Source organism: Trichogramma pretiosum, unplaced genomic scaffold (assembly GCF_000599845.2).
Source record: "Trichogramma pretiosum strain Unisexual culture from Peru unplaced genomic scaffold, Tpre_2.0 scaffold9, whole genome shotgun sequence".
Lineage (NCBI taxonomy): Eukaryota > Metazoa > Arthropoda > Insecta > Hymenoptera > Trichogrammatidae > Trichogramma > Trichogramma pretiosum.
The window spans coordinates 2,668,450-2,690,811 of NW_019641697.1; the positions used below are offsets into that span (position 1 = coordinate 2,668,450).

The 22,362-nt window shown below is 39.2% G+C and overlaps 4 protein-coding genes across 4 annotated transcripts; 3 read left to right on the forward strand and 1 right to left on the reverse strand.

The window, feature by feature from the left end:
- The first annotated feature begins 399 nt into the window (after window positions 1-399).
- Window positions 400-1,960, forward strand: LOC106649332. The gene is made up of 3 exons (XM_023462210.1): window positions 400-641; window positions 820-996; window positions 1,058-1,960. The coding sequence occupies exons 1-3, from the start codon at window positions 404-406 to the stop codon at window positions 1,540-1,542; spliced, it is 900 nt and encodes a 299-aa protein (XP_023317978.1). The 5' UTR covers window positions 400-403; the 3' UTR covers window positions 1,543-1,960.
- A 6,042-nt stretch (window positions 1,961-8,002) lies between these two features.
- LOC106649333 (ankyrin-1-like) lies at window positions 8,003-13,005 on the forward strand. The gene is made up of 2 exons (XM_023462270.1): window positions 8,003-8,071; window positions 10,679-13,005. The coding sequence occupies exon 2, from the start codon at window positions 10,720-10,722 to the stop codon at window positions 13,003-13,005; it is 2,286 nt and encodes a 761-aa protein (XP_023318038.1). The 5' UTR covers window positions 8,003-8,071; window positions 10,679-10,719.
- Window positions 13,006-17,907: 4,902 nt separating this feature from the next.
- LOC106649366 (sodium- and chloride-dependent GABA transporter 1-like) lies at window positions 17,908-20,903 on the forward strand. Its single transcript, XM_014366734.2, has 12 exons — window positions 17,908-18,574; window positions 18,635-18,736; window positions 18,819-18,987; window positions 19,083-19,215; window positions 19,288-19,422; window positions 19,480-19,583; window positions 19,663-19,787; window positions 19,862-19,974; window positions 20,042-20,173; window positions 20,261-20,464; window positions 20,554-20,721; window positions 20,783-20,903. Exons 1-12 carry the CDS (start codon window positions 18,136-18,138, stop codon window positions 20,882-20,884), a joined length of 1,926 nt encoding a protein of 641 aa, XP_014222220.1. The 5' UTR covers window positions 17,908-18,135; the 3' UTR covers window positions 20,885-20,903.
- Window positions 20,904-20,969: 66 nt separating this feature from the next.
- On the reverse strand, window positions 20,970-22,339 carry LOC106649367 (male-enhanced antigen 1). The gene is made up of 2 exons (XM_014366735.2): window positions 21,762-22,339; window positions 20,970-21,564 (listed from the first exon to the last, which is right to left on the reverse strand). Exons 1-2 carry the CDS (start codon window positions 21,942-21,944, stop codon window positions 21,286-21,288), a joined length of 462 nt encoding a protein of 153 aa, XP_014222221.1. The 5' UTR covers window positions 21,945-22,339; the 3' UTR covers window positions 20,970-21,285.
- Between the last annotated feature and the right edge of the window lie 23 nt (window positions 22,340-22,362).

Sequence of the window (22,362 nt, forward strand, 5' to 3'; positions counted from 1 at the left end):
ATGGAAATTTGTTAGAAATAAAGGAGCTTTATTATGAAGAAAAAAAGCTCAAGATGAAAGCAAGTAAATTTTACACTGAAAACGCATTCGATTTCCCCATTGCATCTTCAGCTGTAGGAGTATATCTCGTGAAAAAAAGCTCAAAAAAAGAAAATATTTACTCGTGCGATGATATATTGAAAAAATGTATAAAACTAAATATTGATAACAAAACTTATATTTTTGAATTATTACATATGTAAAATTCAGTACTCTGTTAATAATATATTCCGTCGGCTGTATAATTGATATACAGTCGATGAAATAAGTATATATTATTTCTGATTTGTTTGTTTCTACGATTTCTGTTTTGTTATTCATTTATGTTACATAACCCAGTTGTTCATTAACCGTCAAAGCGAAAATGTCACTGAAAGAAAATAGTAAGTTTGCTGTCGTAGTTTTCAAAAATTGGGAAAATCCCAATGGATTAAAATCTACCGAGCTAGTACCAGTTTCTTGGCTAAGCTATGAAGACTCGGGATGGTTTTGCGTTTATCCTGACGAAAAAGACTATCCAAAATTGGAAAAATGGATTCGAGAAGAAAAAAAACCAGGAGCGAAATGGGTTCGATATGAAGTAGATGTGCTTAAGGAAGCGAGTAAGTTATTTTCAAATTCATTATCAATCGCTTCATTAATCTATCGTTAAAAAAAGATTTAGAGCGCTTCACGCAACTCGTGATTTTTTCATTTCAATGCGATATTTGCTTTTTCAGTTATAACCTTAGACGATAATTTCGGGCGTTTAAAATCAATTCATGATTTATTGATTTTCAGAAAATCATGAGCAAGGAGTCAAACGATTAAGAAAATCCTTTGAAACCGCGAACATCAGTTCTACTGACAACGATGAAGATGGAGCAGAAAATGTTGTTGTGGATCCTCCTCAAATCATTATCGATGAGTCGTCACTTGCAGGGTTTTTTGCTGGCTTAGAAGCCGATGCAAATTCAGGTAAATTTATGTTCAATGATTATTCTAGAGCTTATTGTTTTTTAAATAAAATTTGTCATAGGTGCACCTGAATTTAAAAAAAATACGTCCTCGCGGGAAAGCTCATCATGTGAACCGCCTTCAAGCAAACGCATGCGTTTGGACCCAGAAATTTTCGCAACAAAAAAAGATATCGAGGAGATAGAAAAGGGGATCAAAAAGAACATTAAAAAAATGCAAGAAAGCATCTTGTACGATATAAAAGAGTTCATTAAGCTGCGAACTCTGAACGCTCCACAACTGCTTGATCTTCCGGCGATGCCATTTGATGATTTGGTACCATTTGTACAATTTGAAGACGAGTTGAAAAATAATCCGGTTTGTTACGTAATGTTTACGTTGCCGTGTCGTAACGTGTACTCAGTTCACACGTCGGCATCTCAAAAAATACTGGAAATTCAATTGCGCGTGCGCTGCGATCTATTAGAGAGTAACGAAAGCATGTACGAAGTTATAAGTCATAATACAAGTGGAGTAGTGAGAGCTATGTATTGTAGGAACCGTTGAATTAGATTTAGAAAGTGTTAGCAGAGTAAAAATCAAATGCAGGTTTGTATTTGTAATAAGTTTATTGAATTAACAAAAGGAAAGAGAAAAGGAGTCGATGTGACGTACTCCGTGTCAAGAGATAGAATGAATACATAGCCGTGTGGGCCCGAAGTGAGAGAGAGCAGCGCAGCTGTTCTCCCCACCACACTCGTGCGCGGCACTGCTCGGAGCGCTGTCGGTAGTGGTGGTACAGGCTCCGAAAATACAAAAACATTATATACTTATAATTCTAACAGAAAGCGCATGATTAATGAAACGTATCGCTATTAGTCGAGGCGATATCCTCTCAAACGTGGAAAAAATAGAGTAATGGATAGTTTTTGCGTCATTCCCTCCTTGAGGACACCCGTAACCTGGAGACCAATCTTACATTTGAGTTATCCCGCACCAAATTGTTTAAATTGATTTTTTTAAACAAATAATGAAATTTCAAAAATTTTTGACTGAAACCTTTTTATTCAGATAATTTGGACCATTCTAAAGAGAAAGTTACTATTGATAATTTTCTCTAAAATGCATACTTTTCGAGTTATAATCGATTCAAAGTCAAAAACTCGCTAATTTTACCATTTTCAATAATGATCTATCGATCATTTATTTTATAAATGCCCTAGCAAGAAATATGCGTCACAAGTAGCGTACAGAATTGTACATCTCTTACGTTCAGATAAGAACGTAGCGGTATGAATGAACACACGGACAGGCGAGCGCGCCACAGTATGAGTGCTCACACGCATAAGCGAGTGTGCCGTAGTATGAGTGCTCACACGCATAGGCAAGCGCAACGCTGTATGAGTGCTCGCACGTATGAGCGGTCGCGGCACTGCGTGAGTAAGCGCACGGATTAATAAGTACTGTATATTATTGGAGTACGAAATTGAACGTATAATGGCATGCGCGGAAAAGTATGACTACAATGGAAATTGTTGAAGGGCATGACTATGTGTCGACCAACATGTACAATAACAGGTCTCATAGACACAACAATTAAGCAATATGATTCGGCGAATTACTAAAAATAACTGATATGCGCTTTCCTCTGCTTTTCAGTAACCAAGGGGAGAAAGCATATTGAAAACATGTTGACGAATGAGTATGAAAAACTGAACAGTATATAAGCTGGGCAAAAGTCAAGCTCGAGAGCAGATCGGATAATACAGTTGAGCACGGCAGAGCTATGCCAGAGAACTAAAAAGTTCAAGTTTTTGTAAGTGAATTGAAGTGCGGTGAGAAATAATTCATCTCAATATCGGCTAGCTGTGAAGCTAGAGGATCATCAAAAAGTACTGCCGATCAGCAGGCCTTGGCCCTACCAATTCATTGAAGTACAGCTTTCAACTCTGCAGCAGCGAGAGCGCTTTCATTAATTAAAATAGCAAAACAGTGTGCACGTGTCAAAAAAAATTAACGATTACTTCGGTTAAAAATACTAAAATTATTTTTATGTACTATTTATGAATACTTTTTTCCGCCGTATATTATGTCCAGTCAGACCAAAATCCTTCGACCAGTCGTTGTCACAATAATTCGATTCCGTTGTATATCGATCAGTAGCTTCTTATAATTTTAAAGAATTCAGAAAATACTTATTGATTTGAATCAAATAATTGAATGGTTTTAACGTTGGTTTTTTCAGTAAAGTAATTATTTTTACAAACTATCACAGCTCTCATGGCAGAAATCACCCACTATTCGTGCGCAAATTTATACATTTATCAAAAATGCAGGTAGCCAACTAACTTCTCGGCCCATTCGCAGAATTCAAAAAAAACCTGAAAAAACTCTGGGCTGATTGGCAGTCGTCTGGTTATAAAAATGAAGCGCAGACCACGACAGTGAACAAAGTTTAAATAATAGTAGATAGATACAAAGTTCAAATAAGACACAATCATATTGTCATAATTTTTTAAAAAATGTTTAAAAAATATGTACTTGAAAAACTATACACCAGTTTCTATACAAATTTACAATTGATAAGAAAAAATCATCAAGTATTCTCTGAGGAACTATCTGGAGCATGTGACTAACTGCAATGAGCTGAAAAAATTCGTTTTGATAACTCGTAGAATCATCATGCAATTATGCATATTTTAGATTATAATAACAAAGCGCTGGAAAGATTTTGAAGGAGCTAATAGAAAAGCAAACCATTATAAATAAGGATAATCGATAAATATGACTATTATATGTAAATACAATTAACACCAATAAAACTTTGGTGAAAATCGTTGCGACATTTATTAACTGTTTTTTATGGAAGATCAAATTCGATTCTTGTCCGATTTTACTCGTATTTTTTGCATGCGTAATCTTTGCGACCTTCGTGTATTGCTTTTCGATGCTTGAACAAAGCTCCTTTTTGTCCAAAAACCTTTTCGCATTTGTCACATGCGTAATCTTTGCGACCCTCGTGGACTGTCCTTTGATGCAAACGTAAAGACGATTTTTGTCCAAATTTTTTCTCGCACTTGTCGCAAACGTAATCTTTGCGACCTTCATGGATTGTGTTTTGGTGGATAGATAAATGAATTTTTTGTGTAAATTTTTTTTCGCACTGATCGCACGCAAAATCTTTACGACCTTCGTGTATTGTTCTTCGGTGCTTCAACAAATCTGATTTTTGTCCAAATTTCTTCTCGCATTTGTCGCATGGAAAATCTTTCTGACCTTCGTGTACTGTCTTTTGGTGCACACGTAAATGTTGTTTATGTCCATATTTTTTCTCGCATTGATCACATGCGAAATTTTTGCGACCCTCGTGGACTATCCTTTGATGCAAACGTAAAGTCCATTGTTGTCCGAATTTTTTCTCACACTTGTCGCATACGTAATCTTTGCGACCTTCGTGTACTGTTCTTTGATGGGAGAGCAAATGCGATATTTGTCCAAATGTCCTAGCGCAATCGCCGCATGCATAATCTTTGCGACCTTCGTGTACCGTTCTTTGGTGCACAAGTAAATTTCGCTTAAGCCCAAATGTTTTCTCGCACTTGTCGCATGCGAAGTCCTTGCGACCTTCGTGTACACTTTTTTGGTGCCTGAAAAAATCCGATTTTTGACCAAATTTTTTCCCGCACTCTTCACAAGCGTAATCTTTGCGACCTTCGTGTACTTCTTTTTGGTGTCTAAGCAAATTCGTTTTTTGGCCAAACTTCTTGTCGCAATTATCGCATGCATAATCTTTCCGACCTTCATGGACTGGCTTTTGGTGGGAAAGCAAACTAGGTTTTTGTGTAAATTTCAATTTACACTTGTCACATGCGAATTCTTTCCGGCCTTTGTGGACTGATTTTATGTGCAAGAGCAAATTCCTTCTATATGCAAATTTCTTCCTGCAATGGTCGCATTGGTAATCTTTGAAGACGTCGTGTACTGTCTTTAGGTGGAGTAGCAAATGCGATTTTTTTCTAAACTTTTCCCTGCACGTGTCGCATGCGAAATCTTTGCAACTCTCATGGACTGTTTTTATGTGTAAGCGCAAATTATGTTTATTCGAAAATCTCTTCGCGCACCTTTCACATAAGTAATCTTTGAAAACTTCATGAAATATTTGTTTGTGCTTGAGTAAAGTTGATTTATTTTCAAATTTTTTCACGCACTTGTTGCAAGTCAAATCTTCACGATCTTTGTGAACTAATTTTTGGTGTGTTGACAAACTCGATTTTTTCACAAATTTTCTCCCACACTTGTCACATGCAAAATCATTGCAGCTTTTGTGTACCGATATTTGGTGTCTACTCAAATGACTCCGAAACTCAAATTTTTGTTCGCACTTGTCACAAGCGTAGTCTTTTTGTTTATTGTGAATTATCTCTCGATGTGTTATCATGTTTGTTTCTAGTATAAATGTCTCTTGACAAATGTCACAAACGTATTTTTTTTCTTTGGAATCAACAATTTCGTGTTCATTTGAGTAATTTTCCGTGACAACTTCTTCGGATTTCTTTTCACTTATATCCATTTTAGCTTTGCAATTAAATAATGGTTACTTCAATTTAGTACCACAGAAAATTAATGAGTAAAATTGATCTTTCGGTATTATGGCTTGTTTCGTCAGGAAAGACAACATTCAAACTAATTCTTTTTTCCTATAAACATGATCAGTCGAGGGAATATGTCAAAATCGTTTATATGATTATATTGTTTACAATTGAAATACCCATTCATGTGTATAGTAAATTGTCCTTTCAAATTTGAACCGATTAAAAATTCTAACTTGGCAACGATTTCTTCGTGAATTTGTTTTCGGGCCTCTAAAACTAAGTACTTCAAAATAACTTTTTATAATATCGAGTCAATAGATCATGTGTGCGTTTATACTGATACACCAGGAGTGAGGCAGATCTTAGAAACTGATTTTTTAACTTATGCTTTTGAGAACACTAAAAGTTACATCGATAACAAGCAATAGAAGTATACAACCATTTAACAATATGAGTAATTATCGTGAAATTTTTACATACGATTCAATTGAAAAAAAAAGGGAACATGATTAGATTATCGAAAGTAATTACCTGTTACTGCTACTTCATGTCAATATTGTTATGATGTTTCATCCATCCTATGTGAAGCTGTTTGAGAAACAGATAAAATATATGTTAATTCATGCAAGCCAAACTGTTTCGTTGAAACTTGGCCAAAATAAACGTTAATCTAATCTGATATAATGTGTACTTACATAAGCGAACAATGGTGACGTTAAATTGTCAAATTGATATTTTTTATGCGTTTAATATTTTTGCACGCTCGCGCCATCCATTCCATCCCCATTTTGTCAAGTTTGGATTTAATCCGGATAATTAGTATCAAAATGTATAGTTTTTTTAAAGTATTCAAAATTTTTTGATTGTACTATCGAATAATTATTATACTTTTTTTGATATCTGTAAAGACGACGTCGGTATTTATGAGATAGTAAACACATAACTTAAAATATTTTACATTAATGAATTTTGTGTATTTATCGTGTAAAAAAAATAATCAAGAATCATTTTTTTAGATTTATTTATTTTATTAATATAGAAAATTTACAACATCAAAAAAGTGCCATAATTGTCATAGCTACTTTTTGTCTGCAGCCGCCAGACAAATGCGATATAAATCTTCGTTATTTAGATTCTCGAGGATTATTTCACAGCACTCAAGTGGCAGTCGTTGGTGTATCAATTCCCAGAAAGGATACACTGCCCATCGTCGAAAAAAACCTCTCGATAGTTTCTCGCACAGATGCAGAGCACAAGAAGTGTCACTGTCTTTCTTGGAGAACTTGAAAAATCTCGTCAAGCGCGCAAACTCGAAGTAGTCGTTGTATGTTAATCGTTTTTCCGCCTCTTCGGGTCGAAGCTGAATCAGTTCGTGGAGCGACAGGCCTGGAACTACCATTTCTTCTTTTGCTCTGCTCGAAAACTCCTCTTCATCGTACCAACGTTTTTTCAAACTCGCCGGCCCCTCCAGCAAACTGTTTTCTGCGAAATGTCTCATGATCGTCAAGGCTGCGGCTAGGTCGAGTTCGTATCCTCTTTTCACGAGGCGTTCGACAACGGCCAGAGCGCTAGACGCTTTTCTCAATTTAATATTGTGATGTTCCAAGTACAAAAGATCACTCATGTCGTCGCCAAAATAACTCGAATCGGGAAAAACGAAATTAGTAAGATCAGCGCCACGATCCAAGAGAATGTCGACCGCATTCAGCATGAACTGCGCCACGGCCCATTGCAGCGGTGTCCGACCCTCCCTGTCCTTCGCGTCGACCTGTAGGATCTGATTACTTTCGTCGCAGATCTGGAAGAATATCTTGGGAAAGCCTTCGTTCCAGAACGTCCGACAAATAAGGTGCAGGGGAGTCCATCCCTTGACGTTGGGTGAATTCGGGTCGGCGCCTCCTCGCAGCAGCTGTACAGCCACCTGCTTGTTGCCGAACTTCAGAGCCAAGTGTAATGGCGTGTTACCGATTCCGTTTCGAGCGTCGACCTGCAATGGCCGATGTTCGACATTGTCAAGCTCGAATAACATCTTTTTCAAATCATCAAGGTCGACTCTTGACCATCTGCTGCTAATCCTATGCAGAGGAGTCGATCCCTCCACGTTGGCGAGATTTGGATCCCGCCTCTTTTCAGTAGCAATACTGCCACGTTCTTGTGGTGGTGCCACGTAGCCAAGAGCAGCGGCGTGTCGCCTGTTTTTTCCATTACGCAATTGGGGTCTTGGCCCTGATCGAGGAATTTCTCGACGATTTCTACGTAGCCAGCACGCAGGCCGCGTGGAAATGCGTTAAGCCAGATTCGTCGGTTTAATCCACATCGAACCTGTGGTATATGTTGAAAAGTTCACTCGCCCCCTGGTTATTCCATTTACAAAGCTGGCGTTTAGCTAGATAATGTATTGGTGTAGTGCGACGTGGCGATGTCTTGCCGTCTTTATCGACTTTAGGCTCATCTCTGTAGCCACTTCGAGCTACAAATTTAATGAATACTTCTCCTACATTATTGTATGTATTTTCACTATCTCTTTGCATGAAATTGATTGAATCTATGAGAAGACACTCGATTTCTTCGACTCGAAAAATGTGTCGTAGATCAGGACATTGATCTTCACAATCTTTGACTAAGGGATAAAGTTGCCGGAGAAATTCGTGTCTGTCATATTCAATCTCCCAATTGACCTGTTCACGCATACTCTTCAATTTGTCGAAATAGTTTTCGTCGTCTTGGGCCGTCGTTCAATACTGCACTAACACAAACGATATTTACTCGATGTTCACACTGCGGCGTCGTAACGTGTACTGACCATGGATATGCTACGATCTATAAAGAGAAACTAAAAAACACATGGTCAAAGCTATTCGCATTTCGCTCTGAGCGTTTGGGCGGAGCTTAAAGTGGCGCTGCAGTCACCATTTACACGTAATCTTATGGAAAAACAAGACGCGTCCTGAAAAAATGCCAGCGTCGGCCGCTCGACATAAATTTTTTCTTATGAGAATCAACATGAGAAAGCGGCCAATAGGAGATTTTCTTTTCGTGTACGAAGTTACGAAACTATAAAACATAATACAAGTAAAGTAGCACGAGCTATGGGTATGCTCGCTGGGGCATAATTTTTTTCAGTGGAAATTGATTTTATTAGCCCAGAAGAGAAAGTGAAAGTAAGTAAAATTATTTTGTCAAGTAGTATAAGTTCGAAAATCTAGAATCAAGCAGTTCGTAATAGGGATGTGCGATTCTACTCGATTCCTAAAAATCGATTCGATTCTTGCGTGCAAGAATCGATTCTTTTTCCGATTCTTGACAATGGCTTCGATTCCGATTCTAGATTCTTATATTACAGAGAATCGATTCCGACTTCAATTTATCCATTTTTTCCGTTATGCGAGAGTATTTTGTTTAGTTAATATTCAACTAATGGGTCAATACGTTTGACAGATACTTAAAATTTCTAATAATTCCTCGCAATCAAAACATTTATAAATTTTGGAAGAATAGTGCTCAGTCATTCCAGTAATGAGCAAATTAGTTCTTTGAAAACTTATCAGCTTATACTTTCAATTCTAGACCTTATAAAAAGGGATAATTCGACGCTCCTAACGAAGAGTATAGCATGTTTATAAGTTAATTTAAATTGAAATGCCTCTTCGTAGCAATTGAGTGACAAGAAACTATTTGAATATATGTTCTTATTTTTACAAAGAATTACCGATGATTGGAATTATGTGATTTAAAAAAATTTCAAATTGATCAAAAGTTTTGAATACTATTTTCAATAGTTTTTGCAATTCAATTAATTTAAATAAACCAATCTAATTTACTTATTGATAATTTGAATAATATTTGCTCATTTATCTTCCCTTAAAAAAAATTGAGAATCGGAATCGATTCTTCGATTCTTTTTTAAAATAATCGATTCTTGAAAAAAGATTCTCTCAGGAATCGGCTGTGAAGAATCGATTCGATTCTTAGTGGAATCGCACATCCCTAGTTCGTAATAAAATTGTACACCGCGCCGGTCACGCCTTCAAAAGAGAGGATAAATATTGCACGCAAAAAGTAGTTAGCCGTGTCACCGGTAGGTGGCACAAATACCGATTGTTGTGATTCTCGTAAGAAGAATCGATGACGTAAGTAAAAATACAATAAAATAAAAGATTTAATCTTTCCTGACATTTTGTTTTTACGTTACTTTTTACTTTTTATTATATTATTATTATTTCTATTTCCTCTCTTAAAATAATGATGACCCTAAAAGTGAAGCCAATCTATTCGGCTTCTAATTGGTCGACTGACTTGTGACTCCCGTCGGAACATGATAAAGTGACATCTACGGTCAAAATAGCTACTTTTTCGAAACTATCTGAAAAATGTACGCCCGCGAAGCGTGCCTGAAAGTTACTTACTGTATAAAAAAGAGAACAGCCGAAAAGTGAAGCCTTGTAAAACGATCTCTGATTGTCTGACAGTGACGACGACGCTCGATGCGGGCCGACTCGATACGAGCGCTTGCGCTGCTAACTGTCTACAGACAGTTAGTACTTAAGTAACCTCAAAACACGAATGAAAAAATGGACGCGCGCGAAGCGCGTTTGAAACATACCATGTGTTTAAAATAAAGTTGCCTCAAACCATTCCATAATCGGTGAAAGTATCTCTATCGCGACGCGTCTTTGCAGCGTCATGTATGTCTGTCTCTGTCTCTCTAGCGCGCACATGGGCGTGTCCATATCGTATTCGGGTGACTACATATAGCAAGTCCGCTTCACCAACAGCTCTCTCTGAAAACGTGTTCATACTTCATTCGTGTGTAGTCATTAGTACTTTACGGAATGCGTGACGGCACTGCAGCGTGAACAGATCGAACAGATTGCATCGAGTAATTTTTCGTTAAAGAGGTTATAAAATACATCTTGAATTATAAGTGATTGTGATTGTATGTGTGTTAGTGTGTTGAACAATGGCCCAGGACGACCAAGAAAGTTGGAAGAAATTGAGGAGTATACGTAAAAAGGTCAAAAGAAAAAATAAAAAGAAATTTCTTGACAAACTTCGTCCCTTGATCAGTAACTGGCAGGGTCGACTTCCTAATCTTCTGGATATTTTTCCAGCGAAAGAGATTGATTGGCTTCTCACGGAGGCCGCGAAAAGTATGAAATACGACGAGGCAAAATCATTCATCGAATTCGTGGCTCGTAGCGGCTATAAGGTCAAGCCCAAAAGTAAAAGCGGCAAGCAATCGTCGAGATGCACGACGCCATTGCATCACTTGTGTCAACGCGACGATTTCATGTTTCGTTCCAATTGGCCTGTCGTGGCAGATTCGCTTTTCGACATTTACGACGGAATCCACGTGAATTACACCGACAGATCTGGATTGTCGCATTTCCACGTGGCCTGCTGGTTCGGCCGTACAGACGTGGTGAAGAAATTCCTCGAGCTCGGTCAAGATCCCAATCTCATTTGGCCAAGAGAGAAACGCCCGCCGCCACTGCACTTGGCCATGCAGCGCCGAAACAGAGAGTTGGCCGAATTGCTGCTGAGAGCAGGCGCCGATCCGAACTCGCTCGACGGATGTGGAATGACGCCTCTGAATGTCATTTGCGAGAATCACGGCGATGTCGACTTGGCGAAGATGTTGTTCGAGCTCAGCGACGAAAAATATCGGGTGCAGGTCGATCATCTCGACGAGTTCAAAAATACACCGCTGCAAATTGCGCTGAACAACGATTACACGGAAGTGGCGCGATTTTTGCTGGAAATGGGCGCCGATCCGAACTTGGCCGACGGCGACGATGGAAACAATGCTCTGCATCACCTGTGCAACGTAAACGAACGCAACGGTAATGACTTGGCGGACATGATATTCGGTAACGACGACTACAAGCCGTTGCAGATTAACGCCCGTAACAACAAAGGCAACACACCGCTGCACCTGGCGGTGAAGAGAGGAAACTCGAATTTGATCGAAGTGCTGCTGAGACACGGTGCCGATTACAATGCAACCAACAATAAGGGAATGACACCGTTGCACCTCCTTTGCAAGAAGTACGAAGATCCGACCTTGCTGAATCTATTCCTCGGAATCAACGACGAACTCGGTCAGCCGGTGCTGATCGACGCCCTCGACAATAACGGCCAGACGCCGTTGGACTGGGCTCTGGATATCGGTAACATCTACTCGGCCGAGGTGCTGCTGAGACGAGGCGCCAACCCGAACTTAGGCACGCCTTTGAATCACATTTGCTACTACGACGGTCATTGGGTGGAGCTGTTCTTCGAAATTATCGACGGCAGGAATCAGGTGGTGGACATAAACGCCCGGGACAATGATGGTTACACGCCGTTGCACGTGGCTGTGTATTGCGGCAACAGAAACTCGACGGAATTGCTGCTGAGAAGGGGCGGCGACCCGAACTTGGTCAATAATGATGGAATGACGCCTCTGCACCTCATTTGCAAGGGAGACCACGACGACGATTTTTCGGAAAGATTTTTCACTGTCAATGACGAAGTCGGTCAGCGGGTGCTGGTCAATGTTCAAGATAATTTGGGCAACACGCCGCTGCATTTGGCTCTGTCTCGGGGCCACAGAAACTTGGTAGAATTACTGCTGAGGAGAGGCTCGGATCCAAATTTGGTGAATGCAGAGGGATCGACTCCGCTCCACGTCATTTGCATGAGAGACCAAGACGACGGCTTCGCGAAGATATACTTCGAGATCAACAAACAATTCGATTGGGTGGTGCAAGTCGATGCCCTGGACGAGTTGGGTCGGACACCGCTGCAACTGGCTCTGACGAGTCTCCTGCCCGATGCGATCGATGCGCTATTGGCTAACGGCGCTGCTCTGCCTAGTGTCTTCCCCCCCACCGTGGATGATTTTCGCCAGAGATTCAATCCGGAAAAATATAACGAAAATAATGTTAAATTGAGAATAGCATCTGGCATTCTGGTCGTTCTCGAGTGCTTAGATAAACATGGATACGAGATGGACCAAACCATAGCCCTGAAGATCATGAAATTATTCGCTGATTTCGGTTTATACGAGCAGTCGACGAGTCTTGAAAAATATTGGTACGACGACGAGAAGTTTGCCGACAAATCGAAAGAGACGATGGTAATGCCGAGCCTTTCACTCTACGATCTAATACAGCTGTCACCCACAAAGGCTGCAAAACGAGTCGCACCCGCGGATTACTTCAAGTTTGCGTGCTCGATGAAATGGGGCAAATTTACCAAAGAGCACGAGGAGGCTTGCTTCGTGCATTTGTGCGAGAAACTATCCAGGCGATTTTTCCTGGGCTGGGCCCTGGAATGTTTCATGGAGCTGGTACACTACCGATTGCCGGTTCTCTGCTGCGACATGATCATCGAGAACCTGAATAACCAAGATTTATATAATATTTGCAGGGCGGCTGCAGGCCGAAGCTCATGAAGAAACATATTTGTGATCATTTTTAATATATCATGTTATTTAATTATCTAGATTATCATGATGTTCAAATAAAAAATTAATTTAAAAAAAAACATTAAATTTAATAATTTTCTTACCTATCAATCTGTCGAGATTCTAAGCTCTAATGTGGCTTGTATGCCACTTCGGCGTTTGATTCTGAAGGGTGGTTTTTTCTGCGTTTGAAGTGACACCATATTAATGTTTCATGTTTTAGAAGTAAAATTGGATGCTCTTCCAGAATCTGTCGTTTGAATGAAGATAATACTTAAAGTTGAAGCTTCAAATATAGAAATACTGAGCACTGATGTGTCATCTTTCAGCTCGAAGCGCGACATGGCATCTTTCTACCCGGAGCGCAAAATAGCATCATTCTGCTGTGATCTGCGAATCGGCATCTTTCAGCACTAGCACGTCGATCCTAGATCTTAATTTTTTGAAATGTTGCGTTAGTGGATTTTCATCACCAAGTCAATTTCAAGCGGCTGTGAAACTTGATATCCGGCGATCAACTCTTGAAAAGAAAAAGACGTAGATAAAGATGTTGAAAAAGTATTGTGTTGAAAAAAATTAACGATTAATTCGGTTAAAAATACCAAAATTATTTTTATGTACTATTTATGAATACTTTTTTCCGTCCTATATCATGTCCAGTCACTTAATGTGACCAAAACCCTTCAACCGGTCGTGGCCACAATAAGCGAATTCCGCAGTATATCGATCAGTAGACCTCTGATAATTATAAAGAATTTAGAAAATACTTATTGATTTGAATCAAATAATTGAATGGTTTTAACGTTGGGGTTTTCAGTAGAATAATTATGTTTACAACCAATCATAACTCTCTTGTCAAAAATCATCCTGGGTTTGTCTGCAAAGTTATACACGTAACAAAAATGCAGTAGCCAACTAACTTCTTGGCCCGTTTACAATTTCAAACAAAACGTGAAAAAAATTCTGGGCTGATGGTTGCATGAGCCAAAAAATAAGAGTAATAATTGGCAGTCGTCTGGTTATTAAAATAAAGCGCCAACCACGACTGTGAACAAAGTTTTAATAATAGTAGATAGATACAAAGTTCAAATAAAACACGATCATATTGTCACAATTTTTATTTAAATTTTTAAAAAATGCGTACTTGAAAAAATACACACTAGTTTCTATACATTCATTAAAATTGTCAAAAAAAAAATTATCAGGTATGTTCTCAGGAACTATTCGGAGCACGTGACAGCAATGAGCTGGAAAAATTTGTTAAAATAATTAATTACTCGTAAAATCATCATGCAATTGTGCATATTTCAGATTGTTATAAGGAAGCTTTTGAAAGATTTTGAAGGAGTTGATAGAAAACCAACAATTTTCTCAAAATGAATATGCAGTTATATAATTATACAGTTTGATTGTCTGATTGTGTAAATAAAATTAGCTCCAATAAAACATTTGTGAAAATCATTGCGTAATTTACGAACTATTTTTCGGTGGGAGCGCAAATTCGATTCTTGTCAAATTTCCGATACCTCTTGTACTTGTCGCATGCGTAATCTTTCCGACCTTCGTGCACCATCTTTTGGTGTTTGATCAAATTACTTTGTGCCCCAAATTTCTTCTCGCATTTATTGCATGAGTAATTTTATCGATTTCCATGGACAGTTGTTTTGGTGCCTAGTCAAAACGCCTCGGGTCACAAATGTCTTTTCACACCTGTCACATGCGAAATCTTTGCGACCCTCGTGCACTGTCCGTTGGTGAATGAGCAAATACGATTTTTGTCCAAACAGCTTCTTGCACTTGTCGCATTCAAAATTCTTATGACCTTCGTGTACTGTTTTTTGATGGAAGAGCAAATTCGATTTTAGTCCAAACATCTTCTCACATCTGTCACATGCGAAATCTTTGCGACCTTCATGTACACTTTTTTGGTGCCTGAAAACATCCGATTTTTGGCCAAATTTCTTTCCGCACTCGCTGCAAGCGTAATCTTTGTGACCTTCGTGAACTTCTCTTTGGTGTTTGATCAAAGCACTTCGTCGTCCAAATTTTTTCTCGCACTTGTCGCATTCAAAATCTTTATGATCTTCGTGTACCGTTCTTTGGTGCACAAGTAAATTTCGCTTAAGCCCAAATGTTTTCTTGCACTTGTCGCATGCGAAGTCCTTGCGGCCTTCGTGTACACTTTTTTGGTGCCTGAAAAAATCCGATTTTTGTCCAAAAACCTTTTCGCATTTGTCACATGGGTAATCTTTGCGACCCTCCTGGACTGTCCTTTGGTGCAAACGTAAAGTCGATTTTTGTCCGAATTTTTTCTCGCACTTCTCGCATATGTAATCTTTGCGACCTTCATGGATTGTGTTTTGGTGGATAAGTAAATGAATTTTTTGTGTAAATTTCTTTTCGCACTTGTTATATGCATAATCTTTTCGACATTCATGGACTGTTCTGTGGTGTACAAGTAATAACCATTTGTGCCCAAATTTTTTCTCGCACTTTTCGCATGCGTAATCTTTCCGGCCTTCGTGAACTGTTGTTATGTGCAAGAGGACATTCCTTCTATATGCAAATTTCTTCCTGCAATGGTCACATTGGTAATCTTTGGAGACGTCGTGTACTGTCTTTAGGTGGAATAGCAAATGCGATTTTTTTTTAAACTTTTCCCTGCACATGTCGCATGAGAAATCTTCGCAATCCTCATGGACTTTTTTAATATGTAAGAGCAAACTATGCTTATTTCCGAATCTCTTAGCGCACCTTTCACTTGAATTATTTTCCGAGCCAAATTTTTCGGATTTCTTCTCACTTATATCCATTTTACTGCTTAAAATAAACCTTATTTTTAGTGTCCCGGAAGTTGAATGAGTAAAACTTATCTGTTGGTATTGTGGTTTGTATCATCGGGAAAGACAACATTCAAACTAATTTGTTTTACTATAGACACAATCAGTGCTCGAGGGGCAATGTCCCTATCATTTATTATCATTTTGTTTATAATTGAATTACCGATTTATGTGGTTATTACATTGTCCTTTCAAATTTGGACCAGTTAATTAATATTTGTTTTATTTAATCTGACACCAAATAATAATTCCTTGAATTTTATTAAAATCCGTCAGTCATGACGGAGCACGTACTATGAGACTTATCTATTTTTTTTCGGCAGTACCATAATATTGCGTTGAAAACGTGTACAACGTATGTTAGATTGTTAGTACACAATTTAATCGTAACAAAGTGTCTATCAAGCGAATTGACATTTTTTGACGACTTATAAAATAATTAATTGTTGAAAAAAAGGAATAATAGAATTATGAAGCATTATTGAGTTTGTCGAGTTCCTTCGTTGAAAAATTTAAGTGATATGCTCGAAGACTGCTAAAAAGTAAGATAACAATTTTTTATGGACATGAGAAAACGATTTTTGCAGAGCTGCTCATAATTGTCTAAGTTTTATCGCTGAATGATGTATTAACATTTCTCGTACATAAATGCATCCTTCATTTTTGAAGATGGTAACTTTGAATAATTAATATTAGTTAAAAAAATATACATCAGGTTAAAACTAATAAATACCATTCCAAAAATTCTATCGATTGACTAAAAAATGTGAAGTCAACGCTGTACTGAGTGAATTCAAAGTTTAATAAATGAATGTTAAAAAAAATATATGGGTCGATTTTTCATCGTGTGATTACTCTGCTGCAAATGTAGGCATACATAGATAAACACTGGTTACTTCTGTGAACATGGAAATCATTTATTTGTTCGAAGTTGTAATATAACTATCAATCAAACAATTTGTTTTGTATTTCATTTTGATTATTTTGCATTGTTAGTAAAGTAAAAATGTTTTCGATAAAATTTAAAACCAAAAATGTGCACTCTCAGTAATTAATGCTGCGTAACAAAATATTACTCTTAAAACCAGTACCTTTAAAAAACTACGCAATGATCTAACAAAAAAGGTCTCGTGCAATACACATTGTTGATCGTTGAAATATCGACCCCTGGGACGCCAGCAAGCTTCCCTACAAATAATACAAAGTAAACATATAAGATAGTTGTTGGGTGACCACTAGGTGGCGAACACGCCGAATTACACGCTCCCATTAAAGAAAAGTAAAGTTTACAGAATAATAAGGGCGAAATTTACAGGATTTTGGGACATTTTCGCTCATACAGACTAGCTAGGCCCAGCTATAATTATCGATGGCTCAATTTTCCGAACGATTAATAATTGAATTAATCTCGTGTACGCGTCTCGAGCAGCTCTCGCTCGCATCTCGAAAAGTGTGTCACAGATTAGTTTATACGAATCAAGACTTTATTCATCGCTGCCGATCCTCGATTGAAGTTACGAAGCGATCGATGCGATACACATACTCTCGAAGCGCAAAATTATCGGTACGCGTGGCAGGATATCGTTCGACGTTGAACCGATCGATCATTGGTATAAGCGGATATTTCGATTTTAATGGCATCATTCTTTGCAAAAATTTACTTGAATAATTGCTTGCATCGCAATTTTCGGAAATTCAATCCTAAAATCTCATTCGGGCGCACGTGGTGGCCTCGTTGAACGTCGCAAAGTTGTCCCTCTTTTTATTTGCCTCTTTGTATATCGGAGCACATTCATTGTCTCTCTCTCTCGTCGTCGCCGTCACAGCAGCAGATTCGAACGTGTCTGCGTATACTGTACCGCAAAGTACCCAATCAACGCGTTTCTACCTATTACGCACCGATAGACTCGCTCGGCTTTACTATGCACGCGTATAACGCATATAGGAGAGAGAGATAAGTACCTGCAGCAGTCCCTTCTCGTATTTTATGCCGTGTAGTTTATAGCTGCGCTCGCACCGATGCTGCTGCTGTCTTTTGCCGCGTGTTGTTCCAAGTGCGAATCGTGTCACCGTCGTATCGGGGTTACCACCGTGTGTGCTTGTGTGTGTGTATGTTAACACAGTGCGAAGAGGACGTGTGTCTCGGGATATTGGATATTTCGTTGCTTCGACTCTGGATGATTTCCGGAAGTAAATAGAGTAACCGAATCATCGTTTCTTCTTGTATACCGGTAATTATATATCGATCGAAGCCTTTCCCCGAAATCGTTGAAAAAACATGCCGTCGATCGAGAGTAAGGTACAGCAGCAACAGCAGAGGATCGATCGCTCGACGAGTCCGATGCCGCGCAACAAGTCCTCCGGTAACGTCGCTGCGGCGCCACCGAAACGGGAGCTCGATGTCTTCGCGAGCGGCATCGTCGTGCCGTCGATACGCGCCGATTCACCCGAGAATCTCGAGGACAACGCGTCGGAGCGAGGATCCTGGGGCAGCAAGATCGAGTTCATCCTGTCGGTGGTCGGATTGGCCATCGGCTTGGGCAATCTCTGGCGATTCCCCTACCTGTGCTACAAGAACGGCGGCGGCGCCTTTCTGGTGCCGTACTTCATCGCCCTGGTATTGGCTGGAATACCGATGTTTTTGATGGAGCTGTCGCTGGGACAGATGATGACCATCGGTGGTCTGGGAGTGTTCAAGATCGCTCCCCTGTTCAAAGGTTGGTTTTTATTGAAATGCGAAAACGATCGGTTTGTGAAAATGTTTTCTTCGTTTTTAGGGATCGGTTACGCGACGTGCGTCTTGTCGTGCTGGACAAACATCTACTACATTATCATTTTGGCCTGGGCCCTCTTCTACTTTCTAGTCTCTATCGGCACAGGTATAACTACGTCTGCATTTATGTCAATTAAATATAAAAATCGTCGGATTAAATATCGAGCCTTTTTGTTTTTCGCCGCAAGACGTACCCTGGAGAACCTGTGGCAACAGCTGGAACAGCAAGTACTGCGTGACGCCCGATGAGCTGCTGAAGACACCCTGCTGGAGCCATCACAATCAGACCATATGCAAGACCCTGGTCGGCAACTACAGCAACGTCTTGCTGCGAGATCCGGTCAAAGAATTTTGGGAGTAAGACGCGCTGATATCTGTATAATATACATAATGAAAATTGAAAACATTTATATTCGCGACTACTTTTGTCTCGCGTCTCGTTCATACAACAGACAGCGAACTCTGCAGATATCCAAGGGCGTCGAGGAGGTGGGCGGCATCAGGTGGGAGCTGGCTGGCACCCTGGCTGTGGTCTGGATCCTCTGCTACTTTTGCATCTGGAAGGGAGTCAAGTGGACCGGCAAAGTACGACCCCGTACACTCACACACAATATTGGATAATCCTTTTTTTTTACCTCTCTCTGCCTTCGTATCTAGGTCGTTTACTTCACGGCTCTTTTTCCATACTTTCTTCTTTTCATTCTACTCGTGCGCGGACTGACGCTGCCCGGTGCCATGGAGGGTCTCAAGTACTACGCCACGCCGAATCTGTCAAAGTTGGGCGAGCCAGAGGTAAAAATTACAATTATATTTTTTTTATACGCTCGACTTTTTGTTTTTCCCGAGTAGGTCTGGATCGACGCGGTGACGCAGATATTTTTCTCGTACGCACTGGGCCTCGGTGCCCTGGTGGCTCTAGGCAGTTACAATAAATTCAACAACAACGTGTACAAGTAAGCTTTCAACGCGTAGCATCTATGCAATTATCTTTTACAAGTATGAAAACAATCATGTTAAAATTATTGCTCGAAGGGACGCTCTGATCGTTTGCTCGATAAATTCGTGCACGAGCATACTCAGTGGGGTGGTGATATTTTCGGTCGTGGGTTTCATGGCCCATGAGCAGCAGAAATCCGTGGCCGATGTAGCGGCTTCGGGTTCGTACGATGAATAATTCAGACATTGGAGCATTGCGACTCAAAATAATTATTTTTTTATATCAATTTTTCAGGACCTGGTCTAGCATTTTTGGTCTATCCATCGGCTGTTTTGCAAATGCCCGGAGCACCCATGTGGTCCTGTCTGTTTTTCTTCATGCTACTTCTGATCGGTCTCGATAGCCAAGTAAACATCGCAATAGAATCATAGTTTTGTATCATCATTTATCGGTTTTTTTTTGTCCTTTTTGCAGTTCTGCACCGTGGAGGGTTTCATCACGGCTGCGGTGGACGAGTGGCCGCACTTGCTCAGAAAACGCAAGGAAGTCTTCATAGCCATCGTCTGCGTAATTTCGTACTTCGTCGGTCTCGCCTGTGTCACGGAGGTATACCTACGTGATTCGTGACTCGATTTAAAAAAAAAAGAAAATTAATAATTTTTTCATCGCCACTCGCTCATAATATACACACAGGGCGGCATGTACGTTTTTCAACTGCTCGATTCGTACTCGGTGAGCGGATTCGTCCTGCTGTTTCTCATGTTTTTCGAGTGCATCTCCGTGGCCTGGGCTTTCGGCGTCAACCGCTTTTACGACGGCATACGCGACATGATCGGCTACTATCCCTGCTTCTGGTGGAAGATCTGTTGGACGGTGACGACCCCGGCTATCTGCATTGTAATTATATATCTGATTTTTTTTCTGCCGATTTTCTCGATGTCTCGATTTCGATGAAAAGTTTGCATGAATTCAAATTTATTTTTCAGGGTGTCTTTATTTTCAACATCGTTAAATTCGTCCCCGTCAAGTACCTCAACTACGAGTATCCGTGGTGGTGTCACGTGCTCGGATGGATGAGCGGTCTCTCGTCAATGCTCTGCATTCCGGCCTACATGATCTACATCTGGTGTGTCACGCCTGGAACGATGTCCGAGGTAATTACGTTTTTTCGCGTGCATACAAGTATTTTCAATAATTGAGCATCTATCGTTGCAGAAATTCCGAAAACTCGTGAGAATCGACGACGACATAGCGACTCTTCGAATGAAACTCAACCCGACGAAAGCCAAGGAAATAAAAGCGGAATTCAATTGCTGAAGTTTCATTCGTTGATTTTTTTATTTGTCATGTGTCATTTTTGCCAGGTGCAACTTTCAGTTTGGGAATTTAAAAAACAAATTGATTATGTTATACATTTTAAAGTGTTTTAATTCTTAAATTTAAAATTTTTATAAACTTAACTCCAAACTAATTATGTACATTGCTCTTTTGCAGCTCTCTTATTTAATAACAAATGCTCAAACAATTAATTTTTGGTACTTATTAATTGTCATTCAAATTATTTTGGAGAGACTCATATTATTTGATAATTGACACATGCCATCAGCATGCCCTTATTTTGACAAAATAATTTCATTATCTTTAATGCCTAGGCATGATGAAAATACTGCTCACTTCAATAGATTTTAAAAATTAACCAGTTAACACAAATCAACGTACTAAATCTCATCTTTTTTCAATTTTTTCAATCTTTGAATGAGCTGATCTTTCCATTGGTCTTCAGAAACAGAACTGGCCCATTCCGGTATAGCCGTACTGGGCAACGTGAAAGAAGCCATCGCTGATTTCACTTGATTAATTTTGTTTTCATCCAACTCAATGACATTCGACGACGATGATGACCAAACTTCTAATGTTTCTGGTGGGACAGAAGATTCTGGTGCATCCTGAAGTTGATCAGGTTCACCCCCCATGTGTGTAATTCCAAATTCAATTTCCTGGGAAAAAATTTGCATACATTAAGCAATGTTAAGTAATGTAGTTATCATGATAATTTAATAGTATTTCATAAAATATTAAATTGTGTAAAATGTTGAATAAATTCATTCTTGTACTTTTGGAAAAAGTTTAGTTAAATAATATGAAAACTATGAAGCAAAATAAGTATTATTATTGAATAATTTTAGAAATTAACCTCATCATCTTCATCTTCGTCTTCAGACTGTTCTCCTTCGACAGGAGCTTGAGGTAATGGCTCATATCCAGCTGCACCAACTTCTTCTTCATCGCTATCAGATTCATTAGTAATTATTGCTGCATCGCTGATGTTGGATGTGTTCAAAGTATCTGTTGGTTCTTGAACTGGTTCTGGTGACATTTTTTTGCTTTTACAGGCAACTAAGGTGCAATTGAATGATTGAACTTGAACTATTCAAGCAAAATATTGATTTTTTGTATTATATAAAATAATATATCTGTTAGGACTGTTTTAAGATGGATCGATTGAAAGGAAACTTGTAATGCGTAAATGGAAAGTCAAAATTGACAACAGCGAGAAGGCCAAACGTCACATTAATTCATTCGTTCTGTAGCTCACTGTCATAAAAAATAGAAAACAGAAATTCTTCTTTTATGTTTTGTCGCTTTAGTGTCACGTAGTTACAATTTCTATGTTTAATTGATAAAACTGAGCCATACGATGGCGATCAATGATAGTATACGTCGGATAACTACTATTTACTAATAAATATTTCTCTAGCCGTCAGCAGACAATATTTACTACGGAGATCATATGG